This window comes from Rousettus aegyptiacus, unplaced genomic scaffold (genome assembly GCF_014176215.1).
Source record: "Rousettus aegyptiacus isolate mRouAeg1 unplaced genomic scaffold, mRouAeg1.p scaffold_m13_p_11, whole genome shotgun sequence".
NCBI classification, from domain to species: domain Eukaryota; kingdom Metazoa; phylum Chordata; class Mammalia; order Chiroptera; family Pteropodidae; genus Rousettus; species Rousettus aegyptiacus.
Window position 1 is genome coordinate 23727640 of NW_023416286.1, and position 25078 is coordinate 23752717.

The 25078-nt window shown below is 40.4% G+C and overlaps 1 protein-coding gene across 2 annotated transcripts in view; it reads left to right on the forward strand.

The window, feature by feature from the left end:
* Positions 1-9083: 9083 nt before the first annotated feature.
* Positions 9084-25078, forward strand: part of PDGFRL (platelet derived growth factor receptor like) — a 48372-nt gene continuing 32377 nt past the window's right edge. The window contains exons 1-2 of one of the 2 annotated variants that reach the window (XM_016130039.2): positions 9084-9247; positions 19801-20098. In XM_016130039.2, coding sequence (XP_015985525.2) covers positions 9193-9247; positions 19801-20098 — 353 coding nt within the window. In that variant the 5' untranslated portion in view covers positions 9084-9192. The remainder of the gene's footprint in view (positions 9248-19800; positions 20099-25078) is intronic. The other variant, XM_016130029.2, reaches the window with a different exon arrangement.

Genomic DNA, 25078 nt, shown 5'->3' on the forward strand with positions numbered 1-25078 from the left:
ATGTGTGTATGTGTGTACGTATGTGTGTATGCATTGAGGAATACGAATGTTGAAAGTTGTTGGTGTTTTCCTATTATTGCATTACATTTTTCTAATGTCATTAATTGGTACTTACTGCACATACTTAAATGGAGGTAATCACTTAACACAAAAGTGTTTTGTATGTGCCTGGTATGGTTAGGGAAATAATTTGCTTTTTCTTGTTAGACTTCATTAATGTCAATTTAGAACATAATACAAATTGCAAATTGCAATCTTTGTGTCTGTCATTGGTTAAGAGTAAGAGGAGGGGATAAGAAACGAGCCTTTTCTATAACTTATAAATGCCAGCAGTTGAGTTTAGTACAGATTTTTCTACTGTGAAGTATGACAGTTCACTAAAAATTTAGTCAATAGGAGTTTTTGCATCTGCCATACTGCACAGGGCAGGGGTGGCATTCTGCATCACCAGATGGCACCCCTTTGAACTACAGCCTTCTTAGAAAGCAGTAGTCATTAAATATGAGGCCTTCACCCGCTGTGAGTGATATGCCCCCTTCAGTCCATTCAGGGGCTTGAGAGAGGTGGCATGATCTACTTGAGACCCTTTATGTTAGAAAGTGAAGGTGGTCCCCATGGCCAGAAAGCTGGTGTAACTGGCAGTGATGAAGAAAAGTTTAAAAATCAGAGTTAGATATATGCTTAGTTAAGTAGATACCAAGCATCCTTGTTTTAAAAGTCACTTAAGCCAGTAGAATCTCCCAGATCATGCAATTGGTGGAATGATTCATCATTTTCATTACTCATTACTTAATAACTAATCACAGTTCAGTTTTTTTTTTTAACCTGTTAGAACCTGTTAACCTGTTAGACACAAAATTCACTCTGTTGTTTCTATTATTATTTTATCTTGTCCTATGGGAAACTACCATAGCAAATTCTATCTTTACTACATGTAAAAGAGAGAAAAAATGAAGGGCTTCAAGAAGAGAAATATTCGTGTTCTGATTTTAGTGTGCCCATTCAGATATGAAAGGGCTTCTGGCTCAATTGGAGGGGTTCAGGTCTAATTTGCCTCTGATGTTTCATTGGAAACATTTAGGGATGTTTTTCAACCCCCATTCAATAGTAGTTTAGCACTTTTAATTTCATTTGTTTTTAAATTGGCACACTAAAGCTATCAATACAAGTTTCAGTATTCTACAATAACCTTTTAGTAGTTAAAAAATAAAATATTTTGGTTAAATACATGATTATTTAAAACTTTCAGCTAAAAAATTCACCAAATTGAATTAAAGCCATATAAACACAGTAACCTTCATACGAGTAACTTGTTTTTATATGTAAGAATCCCTAAAAACTATATTTACTTTATAGGGTTCTCTAATGCACTATTTATCTGCAGTGTATTGGCTTCTCATGAATTATTTTTCTTACAAATATTTAAGTGGCAAATGGTCTACTAGATGAAACTAGAAGCTATGCCTACACATACATACACATACACACACAGACACGCACGAATTACATTCCCAGGACAAACATTATTAAGCACACCAGTTGATTATCTTAATCCAGAGGCGAGGAAAACATTTCTTATAGCACTTTCGAGAGATCGGTTATTTTATTGATGCTATTAAAAAGCAAGCTGCAATTGTTTTGTCTAACCAGGAGTTTATTGTGATTAAATATCAAATAAATAGGTAGAAAGCCTGGGTTTCTGGTTGCTAGTGTCCTAGCATCCCTGATGTAGAACTCAGTCCTGACATTCCACAGTTTCCAGAGTAAAACCTGGAAGCCCAGCATTCTCTTCAAGCTGCATGGTTCACTGGAGAAGAGTTGGATAAGCAGGGGGTGACGTATTTTAGTAAGGACCGTAGGCATACTCATCAACCTTTGCTGTTGTAGCCGTTCCCTGAGAACCCCTTTTATTCCATTATCTAGAATAGGTCCTCACACAGGGAACATGAGGAATTTTATATCATAGTATTTAAAGCTTTTACTGAAACAAAATCAAGAAATTTGTTTAGAACGTGATAGGCAGCTAAAACTATTATGGCCACTGTGTTCAATTAGAAGCAGAATTTAGTTAAAAATTGTTTTTCCGCCTTGAAACACTTTGCAAACACAAATATCTATGAAAGGATACTTTGTCAGTGACTGCTTTTTTTCTGTGAAGACTCAAACATGTATCTGTGTGTATGTGTGAGTATATATATTATATCTATGTATAATGTGTGTATGTCAAATGTCAGTGTATAAGTCGGTTGGATTTAAATGGGCTTCTCCTTGTATAATTATATTCAAATATTTTAATGGCTTTTTGTATAGATAAAAAAAACCCAAGTGGTATAGAGACAAAATAATGTTTTATATTGATAGGTATGCTTATACAAAATGTTTAGGTTTTAAAGTATTTTGAAATATACAGTGATTTTATAGGTATAATATTTTCTATAGATAGATTCTTTAAGAAAGCTATATTTATGTTTCTAATATAAAATCACTAAACTCTGGTACATTATAACAGGTGCTTTATAATCTGAAATAGAATAGGGGAAGGGGACATTAGGGTATTTCTGTTTACTTGTTTTCGTGGCACCTTTTCTGACGTCTCTGTCTTGGTAGGTGTTTATTAGGAAAAGCCAGTACTACCAGCTCTGTTACCGGTTCCCTGTTCCTAAATTTGAATTCACAACCTTTTGAACAAGATGTTGTCTTTACTTTCTTAGGATTATCAAAATTTTTTGTATAGATTTGACTAGTAAACGCCTCCAGAAATTAAAATATGTATAAATATATATATATATACACATTTTCTTAATTGTGTTTGTGTAAAAACAGCTTAAAATACTTTTTTTATGTACTAGGAAATATTTTCTCAGTATTTTCAGTAGGAAACTTCTTATAATTATGCCTTTATTTTATACACTTAAAAAAAGAGAAGATAACTTGTGAATAACCACAGAAAGGGCATCCCTACCCTACATTTAACAAGGTAGCTATGCAAACTTAATCGTAAAAACTATTTATGAGAAAACTTATATTAGAGCTTTTGATATGTATACCAAAATAAAGGTTATTGTATAATCGCATTTTACCCAGAGATGAACAGCAAGAAAACTAAGACCAAAACATCATTTGGGATAGATATACATATATGAAAAACTAATGATGAAATATATTAAACTTTACTATTCTCAACCATAGTTGTTGGGAAATTTCTATTTCAGAATTATCGTACTTTAGAAGATAAGAGCCTCCCTTCTTTTAACTTTTCTGAAAAAAGATTTTTTAAAAACTTTTTAATTTTAAATATTAGTCAAAACATTTTCCAAGTCCTGGAGATTTGCAGGTAGTAGTTAAAATATTTTGAATTAGAATCTATACTTACCAAGTTATTTTCTAAACTTACTTAAATGCTTAGCAGGGATTATAAGGAAAAGTAATTGTCCTCCAGTCCTGATAATGCCAGAGGGAGCAGATCAGTCTTAGATCCTTTCCTCTAAATCAAGGCATATTCCAGGATTACAAACCACATGATAAAGTTGTGCCAGGATTTCAACTGCCCTCTCCTTGTGATGTTGCTCAAAGTGATCTCTGCCTGATTTCTCCTGATGTGCTTAAGTGACAGGTAACACCAAAAATACAATTTCCACAGAATTTTGAAGGATTAGGTTGTACATCATGGATATTAAAATGCACATAATTAGTGTGAACATTTTTGGGGGGGGGATTACTTTTTATTTCACTAGTGCCAAAATAGTGTCTTTCTCATACATTTTCTACTTACTTCCTCTAACATGTTCTAAAATATCAAGGGAAAAAGTGCCAGAGCTCATGCAGTAAATAATGCCAGCACAGGTCATTTTTTTTTAGTATACCTTTGAAAATAAGATTGCTTGACTTTTTTGTTTAGTTAAGATATTTTTTTCTTCTTGTATAATTGTTTAAACACTTTTAAATGTCTTTCTGGTTTCTGGATTTTGAGAGGCCTTATCTGTTATTATTGTGATTGTTAGTTTGGTTGTTGGTTTTTGTAACATTCATTATTGTTTATATATATACAGTTTAGCCTGATTTCAAATGCATTTTGTTATGGCTCAACCCAATTGGCAACCCTGTTTTCTGGGGAGCACTATGCTTAGCTTTTATTCACTATGTTGAAGCCATTGCCCCAGTCTCCAGCCTTAAAGAGCCTTCAGGACCACTGGGGCTCCACAGGATCATAAACCAGTACCCTGGGCTGATTCCAGGGATAGGCAGCCTACACAAAGTGTGAGCATCTGTAGCTACCCCTGTTGAGTGAGGTCTTGGGATGACAGGGTAGGATATGAACTAAAAGACTTCACACAAAAGTAAGGTAGTCCGGGGTCCTTCATATCAGTTCTGAATATCCCATGAATACATCAAGGGAAATGATAAGGACCAAGAAACCCATAAGACTCATGGAAGATATGACTGCTTCCTGGACCTGGCACTGTGGGCCTGGCAAACTGCAATCCCTATACTGCTACTGACAGCCTTGGAGTGGAAAGTACATGGGCCTAGGTTCAGATGATGAAGAACCTTGTATCACCAATAGGATGGGTTTCTCTGGTCCACTCCTGGTTGACAGGCTTCTCATCTTTGGTATCTCCTTAGGGGCACCCAGTTGTGTTATTGCTTTATTTTGTTACCATTGTACTTAAAAGAAACTGTTCATAGGCCCCCAAAATCCTGCAGAAATTCTATGTCTTTAAAAACATAATATTGGACTCGTTTGAATGTAAAGATTTTTTGTTTAGTAGGTAATTATAAATTTAAATGTTTTTAATGATAGTGTTCCTTTTTACTTATAAAATTGGATTTTTTTTAGAATTTGTAGTAAATAAAACTATTGCTGCTTTACCATTGTAAAATATGCTTTCTAATGTGACCATGTATTTTTAAAATAAATTTTAATACAACTTGTTCTAATGTAGTATGCATATGTATCACACATACCAAAAGCATACGGTGCATACTTATCTAATTTAAACATGCTTTCTTATTTGAGAATTTTTAAAGTTCAGAAATACAGTACAATCTAAATTGAAACAATCATGTTGTTAAGGATACTTGCCTGGTATCCTAAGGCCTACTATCTAACGAAGCCCGATAAGATAGAAGAGATGTCTTCACATATCCTCCATCCTCATGGCACATTCCAAAAAATATCAGTTGATCCTGAAGCATGCGACCCAGAATACACATCTGAGATCCTACCACTTCAACTGCCACTTAATGAACCAAGCACTTTGGTATTGTTTCTATCTGTAAGAAGCTGCTCAATGTTCCCCCAACCAAATCACAGCCTTCACTAATGGGTGGTCAATTGTGTGTAACAGAAATTTCTTACAATATAGTGAATACATATTTATCAACTTCGACCCTCTAAACCCTCTCTGAGAGAAGAGTCAAAGAGTGTTCTGACATGGCTCAAATTATTTAAAATTACAAATCTCTTGAATTAGCTTGTTTAATTTTGAAATGTCTTCATGTGTATACTTAATTACTAGTGATTCTAGTAAATTGGGGGGAGGGGGGAATACCATGTTGGATTTAAAAACTTCAGTATCAATTTAGCCAGCATTGAAAACCAAGCTAAAACAGCAACCTATTTGCCAAGTAGAAGCATAAACCTCATTTACCTAATTGTTGGCGTAATCAGAATTGTTACTAGGTTTTTACGTTCCACTCATGCTCTGGTGCCATGGGATCATATGAAAAAAGTGACCTCCCAGGAGCTCCAGACAGGAAGCCCCTGACAGGATACTCTCTCCTTAATGTTTTTCAAAGAAGACCACAGATAGGCTTCCTTTTCAGGCTAAGGTCTCAGGGCACATACTAATCGTGCTGACAAGTCCCCATCTGTCTGTGTTGACAGAGTGATTCATTTCATTCATCCCATAAAATATCTCAAAAAGTTTTTCAAAGACATACAAAACTAACCAATTATCACATTATCTTAATTTGTCTCTTAAAAGTAGGTCTAAGTATGGGTGAAACTATCCAGAAAGAAAGTCAGCTCAATGCTGATTTCTTACTTGAAACTTTCTAGTCACAGATTCGTAGCTAATTCTTAAATACTTTTTGAGTCCAGAGACTTTAGATGTCATAAACCCTGGGCAAAGAATCCTTGTTACTCTACTAAGACTGGAGTAGTCAACACGCAGAGGAAAATTCAAGACATACTGCACTACCCAGGAGGATTACGCAGCTCGGAGCCTATCCCACCATGACGCTGTGCCCTCCCAAGTGTGACAGCGGCTCTCGCAACGCTGTTTTTAAACACTGTTTCTGTGTTTTCAGCCTCCTCCCTTCCTGCATCAGTAAGCAGCTGATGCTTCAGGGGAGGCTTGGCCCCCCTGATTTGGAATCCCTGAGCCGTGCTGTGCTTCATGAGGTTGGAGGTCAGTGGATTACGAACAAAAAGTCAATGTAAGAGTGTGGTGGAGGGAGCAGCCAGACAACAACGAATAAAGAAAGAAAAAGTGGTTGTGTTAGGTAGCTAGTCAGACATTAGCAACAAGGGGAACAAAGGAATAGGGGCCCAGCCTAGAGACCGCCCATAGGTATGCACATGTGCACTAGGCAAAGTTATATAGCAGCCAGGTGTCAATCAAAATGACCTCACTTGCCAATCACCTAGGAATGCCTGTGGAACCATCCATCGCGGCCCAAATATAAGGCAGACAGACATTCCCGCTTTGGGGCCTTTTGCCCCTCTGGGCTCCCCTCCTTTTGTCTTTCTGGCCTCCCCTTTTTGCCCTTCTAGGTTCTCGCTCTTTTGGCGGCCTTTTATGTCCTTTTGCCCTTTTGTAGCCATATTGGCTCCTTTGTGTTGGTTATAGTGCTGGGACCATGTGCCTCCTTGGGGCATTCTTTCTCTTTCTAAAGTATATATCTATATACACATATTTTTAAATTTAATTTAATTAATTTATGTTTTGGTGTCTTTATATGTCTTTCTAAAATATATTTTAAATAAAACTATTAAATCTCAGTGACTGTGATTCTTCACTGCAGTCATCTGAGGAAGAACCGAGGAAAATGCTGACTTCCGCGCCATCGTCACCCCTCTTCCCCTGCCGTTGGGGCGACCCGAACTCTGATCGGCCCCAACGGTGACAGTTGTTGGAAGTAATATGATCATTTCTCTAAAAACCCGATATGAACTAAAAATTATATGGACTAATCACAGAATCCATTAAGATGACCACATACAAACATAACAAAAATTAATCATGCCTTAGGAAACCAGGATTCAAGTTATATTTGACTTTGAGCTGTAAGACGATGCTTATTTTAATTGGCCAATATTACAGCAATTGTTGGAGAAACCATGAAAAACATCAATGCAAAGAGATATTCTAATAATAAAATTCTTTCTCACCCTAGAGACAAAGCAAGTGGTTTTTTAGGTGAAATAGAACCCATAAAAATACAACTTTGGCAGTTTTATTTTTCAAGTTCAGAGTCATCCTGAAGTTGTCTCATTCAAGGATAATAAGACCGTGGCTGTAGCAGCTACATGTTTTGGAAAGCCTCTGTATTTCTTGTAACCCTTGCTCCAATCCTAACAGACTGTATTCGTTCTCCAAGGCTGCCATAAGGAAGTACCACAGACTGTGTGGCCTAAACAACAGAAATGCATTTCCTCCCAGTTCTGGAAGCTGGAAGTCCGAGATTAAGGTGCCAGCAGGGTTGTAGTCTTCTGAGGCTTCTTTCCTTGGTTTGTAGGTGGTGATGGAAGGTAGAATTCTTGGTTCCTCCAGGATAAAGTGGCTGATAAGCACTCATATGTCACAAACTGCAGCACTTGTTCTTTTGGGTATTGAAGGAAAAGTCCCCTTCCTGTTATTTCAAACTGCACTTGCTTTAGTAGTAATATTTGAATGCAACAGGCTGGAAACAAGGCCCTGCTCCCCACTTGGAATACACTGGCATGCCCACACCTACACACTGCTTTGATCTTATGAATCAGCAAGCTCAGAAACCTATGCTGGCCCTCTACAGAGGGGCACGTGGATTCCTAAATCCTCTGGCCTACCACAGCCCCACCTTCCACAGCCCCAGACTACCCTTTCAATTTTATTTCCCACTTCACTCACATGGTGACTCTGCCTTTCCAATCTGGCCAGCCAGTGCCACTGGGCCTGTTCTTGCTTTGTGCCTTAGCCCATGCTCTCCTGACCAGTGTCTGGCCAACCAACCCAGGGGGTGTACTCCTTCGTCCTCCCCACTCCCTCCTCTGCTCTCCAAATTCAAGCCCTATCCCTCTGATTTCCCATTACTTCTCCAACCTGCACTTACCTCTCTGAACTTCTCCAATATTAATAGCATATATCACACAATTTAGCATTTAATTATATTTTTGTTTGCAATGCTTTTTCCTTTTCATTTTAATCACCTCTTCAACATGTTTTATAAAGCACACAGAAAGGTCTCGGGGGGGGAGAATTTGCTAGAACTGAGGAGCTGGGAGAAAATAGATACTTAGAAGAAACCCAGAGGGCTGATCTTGACTCAGAAGGAAAGGGTGGGGGGTGTGGGGTGTGGGGTGTGGGGGGGTGTGTGTGTATGTGTTGGAGGACAGGTGGAGCTGATACTGTTACCCAGATCTGCTCTCTGATGGAGTTTGGTAATGAGCTTGTTAGTAGTACAGATGATAGACCTGGGAATGAACAGAAGTATTTAGGGGACACTTTTTACAAAGCACTAAGGCTCTGCCTGAGCTGGTCGAAGAGTGCTGGTGACATTTGGACAATTATGGTTAAATGTGACCCCATTAGTGCCCGCAGAATTATGCTGGGCCTTCTTAAAGTTGGTAAACTTGGAAAAATTCCCAGCTGGAGAAACTGCAGGAGTGACACTTGTAATTGATATTTTGCCCTTAGCCTTTCATGCCCATGCAGTAAAAAGCGCTGCGCTTCACGCCTCCACCAGGGGGCAGGAGAGGTCACATTACACATACAGAGAATTTAAAAAAAAAAAAAAAAAAAATCCCAAACTTTTTCCCAAAAACTTCCTCCGCATGAAACTGAATCCTCCAGCTGTGGCGTCCCAGGCGCCCGCCCCGACCCGCCTCGCCTCCCGCCCCAAGGCGGCGCCCCTGCCCTCACCCTGTGCTGTCCGTGAGCTTTGCACCCGCTGTCCCCAGCATCTCTGCCCCTACCCTTTGCCCTGAAGATGAAGGTTTGGCTGCTGCTTGGTCTTCTGCTCGTGCACGAAGCGCTAGAGGATGGTGAGTGACTCAGAGTGGGGGCCACCGGGTTTGTGCCCGTACTTTAGCCGAGATCCGCACAACCCACGTCGTCCCGCAGCCCTCGTCCTCCAACCAGCCCTTCTTCCAGCTTCTGACCTTCCGAGGCAGGCTCCATTCCCTGCCGCTCGCACCTGCCCCCTCCCAGTAGGGTCTCCTTTCGTCTCTTTCTCCACCTCTCCTGAAAGTCCGTGGGATGGTGGCAGCTACCCCAACCCTTAGGATTGCCACCAAAACCGCTTCAGCAGTCCCACAAAGCCCTCAGCAGGCAAACCGAGCATCCCCAGCCAGCGGCTGGTCCAGCCCCCAGTGTCAACGTGTCATTATGGGAGGTGGTGCCGACCACACCAGTGGATGGCTTGCCCCTCTGAGCCGCTGTGTTCGCCCCGGGATCTCTGTTTCTGAAGGCAGGTGCCACCTGAGCAAGGCAATTGCTGATTTTATTTTTTTTTCTTCTCAAAATGCGAAGTGTCCTCCTTCTCCTCCCATCCACAGTCCTGGATTTGTTTCCTCTACCACCTTGGACTTAAAGCCTACAAAATCTGCCTCTTACACCAGACGTTGCTGGATGACCCCCAAACTCACAGCTGTTAGTTACTCTTCCTATCTGAGTGGATGGGAAAAGATCAAGGAAATGCATTCTTGCACAGCACATGGGAATCCTTGTGTGTCTGTACTTTTTGGAATGTGTGCCTGTCCTGGGCCTACCCTGTTCTATAGACTCAGAACTACAGGGTCAGGCTTTGTTTTTGTATGTGTGACTGTTGTTTATACCTATATCTATATCCATGTTCCTCTTAGCAGTTAAGTTTTGCTGGCTCTGTGTATTCTATTGGTGTTATTTGTACAGTATATTTTGCATCTGGGTACATCCTGGCATTCTGAACCCTCCCTTGGAATTTCTTGGTTACAGCCACAATTTTTGCTTAGTTTTGGTTAAAAAACAGCTTTTCCTGTTATGCAACTGCACACTGGAGTCAGCTCAACCTGGCTCACATTTTATTCACCATTCAGTCCTAACCAGTTCCTTTCTCTCCCCTGAAACTAGAAGCATGTGCCAAAGAAATACCACATTCTATTTTGCAAAGTCCAAGATGGTTGTGGAATTTGAACATGAGGATTCTTAGCAAATAAAGTTTAGGGAGTGCTTCTACTTGGGGGAGCAACAGATACTGCTCACCCAGAGAGGAAATGGCATGAGTTTGCATTATAAAATGCAATACTAAAATGCTCCTGGTGGGTTTTTGTATGTCACTTGCTAAAGTGATGAAAATGCAGTATTTGGTATCATTTTTTGAATAGGGCAGGAAATGACCAGGCAAAATAATTCCAAATAGCCCACTCACTTGGTTATACAATTCACCCAGGATGCCTGCCTCAGAGACTCAAGAAACAGCATCTGCCTCCTGGATTTTCCAGCCAATGTGTGCCCAGACCATGAGAATGATTGATTATAAACTGCCTGAATCCATTAGCGTCTATTGTAGTCAAACGTCATTCACACAAACAAACATTAATGAGACAGAGAAAGCTGAACACAGACTAAAGTTTTATAAGAAATAATTGAGAATTTTTTGTGTGTGACTGTTGTTTAGAGCATATACTTCAAAATATATAGTATATAAATAAAATATTGAACATATAATTAGAAAAGTAGATCTGTTTCGTTAAATTATATAACGGTTTTCCTAAATCTATTAATAATATGTGTTTGCTTGTTTGTTTGTTCTTTCTGTTTTGAGTTATTATGTGGATGACTGGGGCCAGGAATAAGCCAATGAGAGGGGTTTATACAGGAAGCACTGTCAGTCTCTGACTAGCAGGTTGGGATATGGCACATTTTTGGCCAACTGCAGACACAGCCCCATAATTTAACTTATCCCACTGGCTTTCTGCTTTTCTTATCACATCTAGTAAAAGGCTTCCCTGCAAGCACATATTGGGTGTACAGCTGCTTTAACCCAGCAATGCTTGCCTGGCCTAATTCTAAAATGCTTTAAAATTTTACAAGGAATTTTATTTGTCCTTATGTTATGAAGAGTGGGAGCTGGAAAGGCACAGATTGCTCTTGTGGCATGAAAGTGAGGCATAAAAACAGTTAATATAACCCAAGATTCCACTTTGAGTCAGACATAGCTCATAGCACCTGATTTTCAGCATTTATACGGAATAAGTGCCACTGTATTTATTGTTATGGTGCTGCTATGTTTCCATAAAAAAGTATAAAATTACAGGTACTTACCAGCTTTTGATTATATACATATTTTATCTAATGTCAGGAGCAAATGATGAAACATAAATATTGATTTGTTTCTGCTGTTTTCTTCATCTTACGCCAGATCCCTTGATCAATGCTAATTTGACCTTTAGTCCGACGTGGATTTATTTTGGTTCCTGTGAAAAGTTACCATTCTTCAAGAACTAAAATGGTGATGTAAGGGCAGTACAGCCAGATCTCTGTAAGGAGAGCAACACTGGTGATTCTCTAACCGGGACTCTATTATTAATTTTTGTCTTAATTGATTCCTTGGAAAAGGAGTAAAAATAAGTTCAGAAATTCTTATAATGAAAAACAAATTATAAAAATTCTCATTGTTGACAAGTACAAATAATGAATGTTTCAAAGCAATTAAGATTTTGGCAAGTATTTTTGTTTGTTTGTTTTTTTATTTTTTAGGTCGTGTGTTCACCACCCAAAGTCAAATCTCATTTAGTTACCACATATTTGATCCACTTTACCCGTATCTACTTCCTTCCCCTCCCCCCTTTCCATCTGGTACCCCTACACCGTAGTCTGTGTCTGAGTGTTTTTTTGTCTTGTTTGTTGCTATGTAAGTGAAATCATATGGTTCTCAACTTTTTCTGTCTGACTTATTCTGCCTAGTATGATAATCTCAAGATCCATCCATGTTGTTGCAAATGGCAGTATTTCATATTACAGTTGAGTAATATTCAACTGTATGTATGTGCCACATCTTTATCCAATCATCTATTGAAGAACACTTCATGAACATCTGGGTGCATATATCTCTACGGATAAATGTTTTCAAATTTGGGGGGTAGATACCCTGAAGAGGGTTTATTGGATCATTGTAATTCTAAATTTGAGGAAACTCCATACTGGTTTCCATAGTGGCTGTACCAATTTGCATTCCAATCAGCAGTGCATGAGGGTTTCTTTTTCCCCTCAACCTCTCCAGCCCTTCTTATTCTTATCATCAACCTGTCCTGTTGATGATAGCCATCTTACAGATGTGAGGTGGTATCTCATGGTTTGATTTGCATTTTCCTAATAGCTAGTGGAGTTGAGCATCTTTTCATGTGTCTGTTGGCTATGTGCCTTCTTGGAAGAAGTGTCTGTTTAGGTCCTCTGCCTATTTTTTAATTGGTTGGTTTGGTTTTTTTCCTGTTGTTAAGTTGTATGAATTCTTTACATATTTTGGATATTAGCTCATTGTCGGAGGCATTGTTTTCAAATTTCTTCTATTCAGTTGGTTGCATCTTTGTTTTGTTAATGGTTTCTCTTGCTGTGCAGAAGCTTTTTAGTTGGTATAGTCCCATTCTTTTTTGTTTCTTTCCCTTGCCTTTGAGGATCCAATTCATAAAACGCTCTCTAAGATGAGGGTCCATAAGTTTAGTATCTATGTTTTCTCCTGTGCAATTTATCGTTTCAAGGTTTATATTTAGGTATTTGACCCATTTAAAAAATTAATTTTGGTGTATGGTGACATTCTTTTTCATGTAGCTTTCCCATTTTCCCAGCATCATTTATCGAAGATGGTCTTTTCTCCACTGTGCATTTTTGGTTCCTTTGTCAAAAATTATTTGCTCATGTTCATCTTAGTTTATTTCTAGGCTCTCAATTCTATCCATCAGTCTGTGTGTCTGTTTTTCTGCCAATACCATGCTATTTTGATTATTGTCACTTTGTAATTTGAAGTCAAGGAGTTTGAGACCTCCAGCCTTGTTTCGTTTTATTTTTTCCTCTCAGGATTGCCTTGGATATTTGTTGTCTTTTCTAATTCCATACAAATGTGATTGTTTGTTCTATTTTTTTTTAATGGGATTGGGATTTTGGTGGAAATTGCATTAAATCTGTATATTGCTTCTGGTCATATCGATCTGTATGTTTGACATATAAAATAATCTCTGACTCTTAGGTTTAAAAAAATTTGAGGGCAAGAAAGAGATTATGTCAGCTAGAGGAGGGAGAAGTCCTGTGGATTGATGGTTTTTCCTGGAAAAGATTGTAAAGCCCTTACCTTGTGACACTCCTAGTCTAAAAGAGAGGACAAATTAAAAAAATAAACAAGTGAAGATAACAGGAAGTGATAGAGCCACAAAGAATAGTCAGGGTGTATGAGGTTTCGTAGGGCTGCTGTTGCAAAGTACCACAAGCCAATGGCTTAAGACAATATATATTTATTCTCACACCATTCTGGAGGACAGAAGCTCGAGATCAAGGCATTAGCAGATCTGTGCTCCCCTTGAGTTGGATAGGATCCTTCTTTGCTGTTCCCTCGCTTTCTGCCAGTGGCCGGCAATCCCTGGCATTCCTTGGCTTGTAGCTGGATCGCTCCAATCTCTGCCTGTGTTCTCTCTGTGTGTCTGTCTCCACATGACATTTCCTCTTTTCTTTTTATAAGGACACCTGCGTATTGGATTAGAGCTAACCCTGATGATCGCATCTTAACTTGAAAACCTACAAAGATCCTATTTCTAAATAAGGTCACATTCACCAGTACCAGGGATTAGGGCTTCACTGTATCTTCTTTAGGAACACAATTCACCCTGTAACACAGGGTAAGAGGATAGAGAGGGATTCAGAGGGGAACGAGAGTGTGGTTAATAGGCCTGCCTGGAGAGAGAAAGCAAATGCGTCAGATGTCTGACAGTCCACGGGCACGAGAAGCACAACAGCTTTCAGGTGTCCCGGTGACCAGTGCAACTGAAGGTGTCGTAGGACGCCAGAAAACTTCGACTTTGTTCTAAATTAGATGATAGTCATGGAGAATGTAGAGCAAAGGCCCATGATCTTGTTTATGTTTTCAAATGTCGGAATACTTGGGTGGAATTGAGCAGCCTACGTGGGTGCAGTTTTAATCGTCTCGGTGGAAAGTGTCTTGGTACAAGGTGGCCGCAGCGGGTGGAGGGAGACTAGGTTTAGGATCTATTTTGAAGGCAAAACCAAGAGGATTTGCTGCTGAATAGGACATGGCTTAGGAGAGGAAGCAAAGAATCATGTGTGACTTAGGTTTTCGTCCTGAGCAACTGAGTGAACAGAGTTTCAATTTACTGATAAGGGGACACTAGGGAAAGAGCTATTCTGAAGGGCATCCAGAGTTCAGTGTGGACACGTTCAACTCGAGATGCCGGCTGGCTTTCCAAGTGGCAGTGCTGAGTAAGCAATAGAATATTCAGACCTGGACTTTAGAGGCAAAGTCAGGATAAGAACAAGACAGCTCTCAGAGTATAAATGCCAACACCCAGGGGTCCGTGTGAGGCCACTTAGAGACTGACTGTTATTAGCGACTGAGTTCTGAGGATGAGGCCCTTGGGATTCAGATCAGGCAGGAAAGGAAGAGGAAGGACTGGTGAACAGTCTGAGGAGTTGTCAGTGATGTGAGAAAAACTAAGACAGTGCGGTGTCCTGGGAGCCAAGCAAATCAAGTGTTTCAACAAGAGAGTGATCATTTCACAATATGTGTATACAGATATCAAATCATTATGTTATGCACCTGCAACTAATATACGTATGTCAATTATATTTTGATTAAAAAAAAAAGTGATCAACCCTGTTCTAATGGAAATTCTGAAAAATGTTTATTCCAGGTCTTTATCCTGGAATAAAAGTATCTAATTCTTAGAAATTGCTTTTTTAAGAAAATGATACTTTTATGCATCCAAATATGTACTATTATCACTGTAAATTAATTTGACCTTGTGACCAAACAGGCCCACCAGTTCATCTTACTATATGGTTGGTCCAGCTGCCCAACCATGGAATTGGTCACTGGTTTACAGTAATGATGCTGAGTTAAAAGAGACAGACTAGTTGGCCCCGCAGACACCCAGACAGTTTTAGGATTGAATGACTCCCAAATCCCATGTCTGACTTTTTAAAAAACATGACTCTTCTACTGAACTATGTAAATTATTATTAGGCCAAAAACATAAGAATTTATAGTGTAGATAAATAAAAGTGAAAGTCCATCACCCCTGCATTTTTTGAGACTGCTACATAGTACATTTTATAGAGATAGGTGGTAAATTTCACAACTCATTAAATGTCATTATTGACTTCAGGTCCTGGCTGCCACTTTCTAGCTATGTGACCTTAGGAAGTTATTTAGTCTGTCTCTGCCTCAGTTTCCTCATCTGTAAATTGAGAATTATATGCAAATAATGACTAACTCCTGTATTGTTGTGAGGATTGAGTTAATGTTCTAAAATGTTTTAAAATGTTAATGTTTTAAAAAGTTTTAAAATGTTTTAAAATGTTGAGAACAGTGTCTGACACACAATAAGTGCCAGCTGGCTACATGCTACTCATTTCGTGGTGGTCCCGTGATAATGTCTCATGGTGTTTTTCATAATAAACTTGTGATAGAGGCAAAGCAGTTATTCCTCCTAATTCACAGGTGAAAAGAAAAATTGAAGTCACAGAGGCCAAGTAGGTCATTCCAGGTCACTAAGAAGATAGTGAAAAACCAGTCTCTTTGACTCTAGGTCAAGAGTCCTCTCTGGTTCATGCCATTGCCTTTCAATTCACATAGAGATTAACATACTGTGGCAGTTTCACTTTATTTGCACAAATTTCATGCACAGCACCATTGTCTAAGTGGTTTCTTTGTTTGATATGCCTCGGGTTTTGACAATGAGTTCCAAGTCAAACAAAACTTGATTCCAAAGATGAGAGCATAACCTTCCAGGAGGGGCTGGAGATGCTTTTCTAAGGCATACATTAGAATCCCCAAGCGAGGAGATGCTGGGCAAACACTCATCTCCAAAAGGAATGAATAAATGCTCCAAAGCAAGACAAAGGACTGTGATTCTTCGGCATCAACTGGGGGTTGCAATCAACCCTTATTCAGCAAAGGTGACCTATTAACCTCTAATTCTATAGAACTGTGTTGGAGGAGAAAATAAATTTCTTAGAAGAATCACTGACTGCTACTTAAACGAGGACTACATGGGGATGAATAGTCATTAACATCAAAGACCTGTAGCTGTTTGTCTTTTTCTCTCCATGGGCAGTAAAGGGGAAAGGTCTGCTCTAGGCTGGCATCAAAACCTCCAGGCTATAAATTTGCTGAACAGCTCAGGACTTCCCCAACGAGTTACATAAACTGAGAGCCATGCCGTCCTCTCATCTTTCCATTCCTCAGGAAACACCCAGAGGAAACATGCACTTTTCCAAGAACAAAGCTGAGAAGGTGGGGGAGCAATGATGCTCGGGAGAGGAAAATGTAGAATGAGAACCTTTCCCTCCCTACCCCCTTCGAGAACTTCACTGCAAAACACCCTCCTACCATTTCTAAAAGTATCACTTTTATTTATTTGCAACATAAATTCTTACATGTTTAGGTCTTTGGACAGTAATTCACATAGTTAGGCTGAAGAGTCATGTTTTTCAAAAAGTTAGATGTGGAGTTTGGGAGTCACTCAATCCTAAGACTGTCTGGGTGACTGTGGGGCCACTAGTTTGGCTCCTTTAACTCGGAGTTGTTACCATAAGTCATTGACCAATTCCATGGTCAGGCAGCTGGACCAACTATACAGTGAAATGGACCGGTGGGCCTGTGTGGTCTAAAGGTCAAATTACTTTGCAGGAATAATACTCATATTTGGGTACATAATATCCATAATTAGGTAATCAAACATTCCTGAGTAGGGTATCCACAAAGATCTGACAGCTTAGAAGTCAGACCAGTTGTGCTGGCTTCCTAAATTTCATAGGATGTATAGACAATTGTCATTTCTGATCACTTGAATTCCTGTCACATGATAAAGAAAATATACCAGATTAGACATCTATCTAGAGGTCCATGAAGCTTATGGGCATAGTGTGACTAGAACACTTGCAGGCACAGATGCTTTGACATAATAATTGGCCTTCATATTTTCTACCTTAAGCAAAATAATACTGTGACTTTTACTAAATTGCAAAACAGGCTTATGCTTCAGGATTGATGTTGCAGGGTTAGGGTATTTCTGTCCATCTGACATGTTTCCAATGGTTACAGCGCTTCTCCTTCCAGGAGGCTGGAGAAATGTGTGCATGTGTGCCACTGCCCACCACCCTCTGTCATTAGAACCCCGGCGGTGAATAAACCAAACGTGCAAGGTCAGGAGAAATCTTGACAAAAAGCAGGTTCAGCAGTAGGTACTGCGGACTTGCCTTGGAGACTGTGGCTCAAGAACACGGCTCTGCTGCCTGGAAGGACTGAGAAAGCCCAGCAGGGCCCTTGACCCAGGGGAACCAAAGTAGAAGAAGGGGCTCAGGTCTAGGGGAGGAAAGAGAGGTCACAGCCGGCCCTGAAGTCATGGACAAGAGAGCAGGGCTCAAGGAGCAAGGCATTTAAGCCCAAGGAAGATCACGTGCCGGGGCTGGTGTTGATACCGAGCTGAGAGTGGGTTTGGGTCCAGAGCCCGGGCCAGGCTGAACTAAGAGTCAGGCTAAATGGCTCCTGTTTCAAAAGGCAGAGAGCAACGCACACAGGAACCCAAGTTCATCATTACACAGTGGAGTCCAGTTCAGCTGAGCTTTTGGAACAAACCAAAAGAGTATGGGTCCATGACATGCTCAGACACGGCACACACCCCTGTACCCAGCCCAGACCAAGAAAGACGTTCCTGGCAGTGCCCCTCGTGTCCCTTCCTGGTTGTCTGTCCCCAGCGCTCCCGGGGATAAAACCACCTGACTTCTAACCTCATGAGATTCAAGCCTGGGATTTCGAAAATATTGAGTTTCTGATATTTTTAAATCAGGAAATCTACGTTTCTGCCGTCCTTTGAGAAGTCACGTCCAGCCACCCTGCCGTGCACTCCCCTCAGACAGCAGCCTGTTGTAGCAGGAGCAGCCGTCCCTTTGGGAGGCCATGACCTCCCAGGCCCACCTGGCTCACCTTGTTTTGTCATCTGCCTGGCTCAGTGACATCAGAGCCTGTAACACTTGCATTTTTTCCATCCTTGATCCCAATTTCAATGTCTTTGTACCTTTGACCACTCCGAGCCTTTTGTACACCAAGGTAGTATTAGATAAATAAATCATCCAAAAGGAAAACAATTTTTTTCTCTTGACTTATCCCACTTTTCCATTTTATAGAAATGTCCTATAATTCATCAATTGGCCAAGGTTTGTGCAGTTATTTATTCAAAATATATACAGGATGTTTATCCATATATAGTGAAGTGAGCACTTGGAATGGGAGTCAGGAGACCTGAATTTTACTCTCACGTCCTGTCAGTGATCAGCTCTGGGCAATTTATGTAACTTTCCAGGACCTCCTTTATATTTTTTTTGATCTACATGAGGACTTTACTTAATGACCTCTTAGGATCCTATTAGTTAGGACATTTTTTAATTCTGTGGGCAGATATCGAGGTCGCCTTCGAGCGGATGCGGACGGATGGGCAAACTGACACTTATCCTGCTGGTGGGCACCAGTGTATGGCCACTGGGCTGCCTGGATCAGTGAGATTTCTGGAGCCCAGAGGCAAACCAAGGACAGAGCAGTGGGATCTGTCTTTCCTGTGTACAGGCAATAAAGGAAGCATTGTCTGTGGTGAAGGGAAAAACAGTAATAAAACAGACTTAAAGTAGGTCGGTTTTTTATTCTCACCATTTGCCAGCAATTCTCAACCCTGGGTGACAAAATACTCCTCCTCCCAGGATATTCGGTTGGCTAAGTTCTAAACCATCGCTGCAGTTACTGTTGCGTTTTAATGACTTATGCGTTTGCTTTAAATGAACACAGGTTTAGCGCTTGTATTCTATTGTGAATGTCGTCAGCCCTCACACACAGACTCCACTGTCTTCATGTTTGGGAGAGTTTTTGTAACGGTTCGAGATCTTCTGAGTGCGCTGGCGGCGCCGACTGTGTCTCAGTGGAGACTACGTTTTCCTGCACTTATACCATAGATTCAAACTGAACGATGATAGCTCTGAGATGGCAAAGACAGGTAACAGACCACCTGGAGTGGCTTCGATTCTGCCAATCAACGTGACCCTTTAAAAGATTGTGAGACAGACTGTGAATTACGAGGAAAAGTATATTCGTTTCCTAAGTGCGAATTGTGGTTCACACATGAAATACATTGCTGAATCTGAATACAAATCTCTGAAGCTGAAATATAGTCCCTTCTGGTTATTAATTCTTTTAAAACTAAAGAACAAACGAAGAAAATAATTATTATTACTGAAAATAATTGTGTCGCACGAGGAGAGGCGTATTAAGTGACCTGTTTGAGGGGTAAGTACTCCAGGTATGTTACTACAACAGCCCATTGTTCTCTCCTCACGTTTGTACTAGTGACTGGCCAGCACCCTCCCAAGAACAAGCGTCCAAAGGAGCCAGGAGAGAACAGAATCAAACCCACCAACAAAAAGGTGAAGCCCAAAACGCCTAGAACAAAGGACAGGGACTCAGCTGATTCGCTGCCAAAGGCACAGTCTATAATGACGCAAATGATGGATAAAGGTCGCTTCCAGAAACCTGCTGCCACCCTGAGTCTGACAGCGGGGCAAACGCTGGAGCTTCGATGTAAAGGGAATAAAATTGTGTGGAGCTACCCTGCGTATCTGGACACCTTTAAGGACTCCCGCCTCAGGTAAGCATTTATGTGTTAGTTTCACTTGTGTTGGGTCTAAGGTTTGGTTTCATCCCCTCTTTAAATTCTGTGCTGTTTCTGACATCTATCATTTCACTCTCATAGCTTGTAAAAATGGAAGCTCCATGAGCGAAAGCCGTAGATTTTATTTCTTGGACCGGTTAAGAGAATTATTGCAAATCTTAACGTTGGTAAAAAGAGCAAAATTTTATAGGAAGCCATATGACAAATAATTGAAACTGTGATGCATGGAGATAGATATTTAAGAATTCATATTGTAAAAAATAATGAACCCAATGCTTTGTTATTATCTAAGTAATCATAATGAGAACTGAAATGATCTAACAGATTACTATGCACAACTTGACCAGAGACTAACTTAAACTGTTTTTGAACGTTTCAACGGCTTCTGATTGTTTTTGCTTTCCTGAGTTTATGTGACTTTTGTATTCAAAGCCATCGGTTGGTAAGAAATCCAAAGATTTCTCATGTTTGAATTAATACCTTTGGGAAGCTGGTTTCTTGTTCTGGAAAAGGATTATGATGACAATCATGAAAACCATGAAAAGCAAGAAAACAGCATGCTTTAGGGAGGAGCCTGTGGGGTTAGGGACTGTGGGTCGTGTGTACCTTTAGGGAAGTCTCCTAACCTCTCTGTGTCTCAGTTTCCTTGTATGTAGAATGAAGGGGATTGGACTTCATGATTTTTAAGATTCTTTCCAGCCTTCTCTGCATGTGATGTAGGGAAGAGGAATACAGGATATTGTCTGTTTGGAATGACTGGAATGAGAGAAAGAAAGAATGTGGATCTTGAGCATCTCAAATTCTGCATGTTCAAAAACATCCACTTAGTTTCTCAGCCGGAAAACTGAAGAGCATCCTTACCTTGTCCCTTTTCTCTTACTTCCCACATCCAACCAATCACCAAGTTCAATCAATTCAGCCTTTTCAAGCACCATAAGCCTGTCCTCCTTCCATTTCTGGTGTCGCTGCCTCGGTCCCAGCCAGTATCATCCCTCCTCCCCAAAAGTGCAAAAACCCCAGCCGGGTGTGTTCTCTTCCAAACTTCTCGTCATTGTAGATAAAGTGATGTTTAGAAAATGCTCATCTCATCATGTCACTCCCCTACTTAACTTTCGATGGATTTCCAATGTGGATAAAGACCAATCCTCACATGAATGCTGAGACCCACCCCTACCCACCGCGAATCTCTGCAATCTCTGTAGAGTCACCTCCCATCTCTAGATCAGTGTCTCTGCTTTCACTGCTTGGGCTCTTGTGAGATCATCAAACACGCCAGGCTCTTGGGGCCTTAAAACTTGCCTGGACCACTCTTGGCACCATTTCACCTGGCTAACTTCGGCCTCAGTGCCACTTTCTGTGAGAAGCATATGTCAGGCCTCCCTAGGTTTGCATTGCCATGGCCCTGGATGCATTCTCTTCAGAGAATTCTTCATATTTTGTAACTCTTTTTTAAAAAATCTGATTTTCATTGGGGCTTAACTGAGCGCTTGACATTTAGCTTTATCAAATGACTGAATGACAATCCTATCTACCTTCTTTCTCATACACATACACTTTGGAGAATAAAACATAAATAATATCTGTCTGTCTATCTAACTTCTGTTACTTAGACCTCTTTCACATTTTATTCTGAAGATATTCTCCTGGCTTCATGGTATATAATAGTGTCGAGTTTTTCTTAAGGCATATTGAGTTCGATGAGGAGTGAAGGGTGAGAGAATGAGACAGTTTTTTCCATTTCGATCTCCACACTTGATATATGCATGTGTATGTGCACGAATATCCTTTGCTTGGAACAAATCTGTAAAAATTTATTACCTTATACTTTTAAATGTTTCAATTTACCAGAGTCAGATTTACACATTTTTCTTTAAAACCAGAATTGAGCTCTTTTAAGTAATTCTGAATAGTTAGCCTTTGACTTACACAAAGTATCCTGGAATATGGCGATAATATTACCTAGGTGATTTGGCCCTTAAAGATTTAGTATTTTCTCAGAGTCTTTTCAAAGCTATATTAACCAAAATAATGTTTGAAAATATCTTAGGGACTCAAAGTAAAGTGAACTTGAATTTGAATTGAAAAGAAATATTCAGTATCTGAATAAGCCAATTTTGACTTAATATTAAATAGTATTCATTCAAAGCACAGTTGGGGCTTTATACAAAAGTAAAGACAGATGTGGGACTTTACAAAAAAATGTGAAAAATGTAAAACAACATCTAGTCATAACTCTATCAAACAGAAACAACCAAAAAATCACGATTTATTTGACACCAGAGGTTCAGCAAATTAACTCTTGACATCTTTCCCGGAACGTGGTGCCTTGGGGTAGAAGAGAAGTATTCATTCTGTGTTTTCTTTTCCCGTGGAATGAGTTCTTTCCAGCATTCTGACAGCTTTGGGGCTGGAAGCTCCCCAGTGCACTTCCAGCAAAACCTGGTCATTATAAGCGATTTTTGTAGCTTTCTGGAACTGAGTTCACACGCTACCACATTTGTCTAAATTTAATCTTCTAACCAGAAGAAGGAGAATGTTACAGAATAGAGAGGTCAGGCGGAGGCACAGCTAGATTTGAATCCTGCCTTTACCACTCACTGGCAAAGTGATCTCTGATCAGTAATTTCCCTAGAACGCAATTTCCTCATCTGGAATATGGAGATAATATTACCTATGGCAAGTGCTACCTGGCCCATGGTAAACGTTCAATAAATTATAACTAATTAATACTAGGCAATGCATACTTCTCAAGCACAATAATCCAAGTGATCTTTTGAGACATTTAATTCTGATCAGGACTCACATAAATCAGGGAATTGTGCATAGCCAACCTGGCTTCTAATATAGAGGATCCAAGAAAGTTTGTATACTTCTTTCTCACTTGCAGTTAATTAGCCAGTTCCTAAGATGGGACCCGTGTCCCTTTCCCCATGAAAACATAAGCCCCTTGAGGGCAAATACCACGTCTGGTTCATCATCAGATCCCTAGCACCTAGAATAGTGCCCAACACATACCAACACTCAGGAAACAATTTTTGGTTTCTCCAGGGGTTTAGCGATGTCAGAAGTCAGTTCCTAGTCATGCAATCAATCTTTCATTCAACATTGAAAGATAACTACACTGTATGTATCTGAAGGAAAGTGGCAAAGTACGAATGTATTTTATATCTAGGGTGCTGTGCCACTTGGATCCATCCCTATTATCTGAGATGCTGTTGGAGCCTGATCTCATGGAGCCATTAGTCAGTTGACCCCGTGTACCTTCTCCCTCTTTATCCATCCTGTCCCCTTCTGTCTTCGCTTCTTTCTATCTTATATCCCAGGGTCATTTCCACTAAACCCTTGAACATATCTGAAGTTATTTTGCCCTCTGTTTTCTTTCATTGCCATCTGGAAATTTCCAGCCCCAAATGAAACTCTTCACCTCCTTTCTCTTGTCACGCATGGACGCTGAGCACTGCTGGAGGAAAGCATGCAGCTGGCTGGGTGGGTGCCATTAGTTTGTGGTCCCCTCCCTTGTGCCTGACAAACATGAACACAATTCTCTAGAGAGCTCACTTTTTTTTCTTTTCTTAAATCTCTCATCACCTCCATCTCTCTCACTTTCAGCTAATTATTGCCTAATTTATGGAGAAATTGGAGTCTTTTAATCTCCTTAACTTCTTCTTATCACATCTTTTCCTTCCCTGCTCTCACAATTGTAGTGGAGAAAGGATTTCTCATGTTGACCAAGGCCAAAGCTCCTCAGGTGCTTTGGATCTCCTCCTCAAGACCTGGTCTTGGTCTTTACCATCCTCTTCAGTGAGATCCTTTCCATAAATCTCCGTGCGAAGACGCCCCACCTTAGTAGCATGTGCCCTCCAGCCAGCTTCGTCCTTCTTACCTTCACAGCCGGACCCACCGAAGGAGTCTCTCTCTACTCATTGTCTCCACTTTCCTCTCCTAGTTACTCCTCAACTACTCCACCTGATTCCTGGCCCACTACTGTACAGGCATTTTATCAACCAGGTCAAGGTCAGTAAGCCCAGAGTTCACTTTTCAATCCCCAAATGACTGCTTCAGTAGGTCCATTCGGCGGAAGGGAACACTCCTCTTCGCTTCCACAGCGCCGCGTGAACGTCCAGATTCCTTCTGCATCCCTGGCCCCTCCTTGCAGTTTCCTTCACCAGCCCTGCATCCTCTACTCTCCCAGATATTATATGTTGGTTCTGTGCCCTCTTATCTTCTCACTATATGCTGCCAAATGCCCTGTATTTATCATAGATTAAATGTTTCTTCTAAGCTATAGATTGAACTCTCCAACTCTCTGCTCAACTGCCTGGATCTTTTCATGAGACTTTCGATAAACATAACCATCTAAAGCTGAACTCATGATCCTTCTGCATACCTGGCTGTCCTGTGTCCTTTAGTTCATCAATGGCAATAATTCCATCCAACTGTCTTTGATCAGAGGTCTGGGAACACCCGGGACACTTCCCTTCCATATCCAGTCAACTACTATTTAATTATGTTTTGACTCCTCCCACTTCTTTCCATCACAGTAGCAATGATTCTGGTGTCTTACAGCAATAATCACATAACAGGATTTTCTGCACATAATCTCAAACCAGACCTTAATCCTCCACATGGAAGTCAGAGGTTTTCACAAAAGCACATCGGTTCTATCACTTTCCTGCCTCCAGATTTTCAGAGCAATTATGTTGCTCTTAGAATAAAGTTGAAATTCCTAACAACGACCACAGGTCATGCATAGTCTGGCCCCTGACTTTGTCTGCTGGCTCATTTCATTTTACTCTCTCTTGTTCAAACTCTAGGCTCTATGGATTTTTCTGATCCCCAGATGTGTCAATTCCTTCCTGCCTGGGCCTTTGCCCATGTGGATCCTTCTGCCTATAATGTACATACTAGAATAACTGCTTTCCATTTCTCAGATCAAAGCCCGTCACGTCTCCAGGA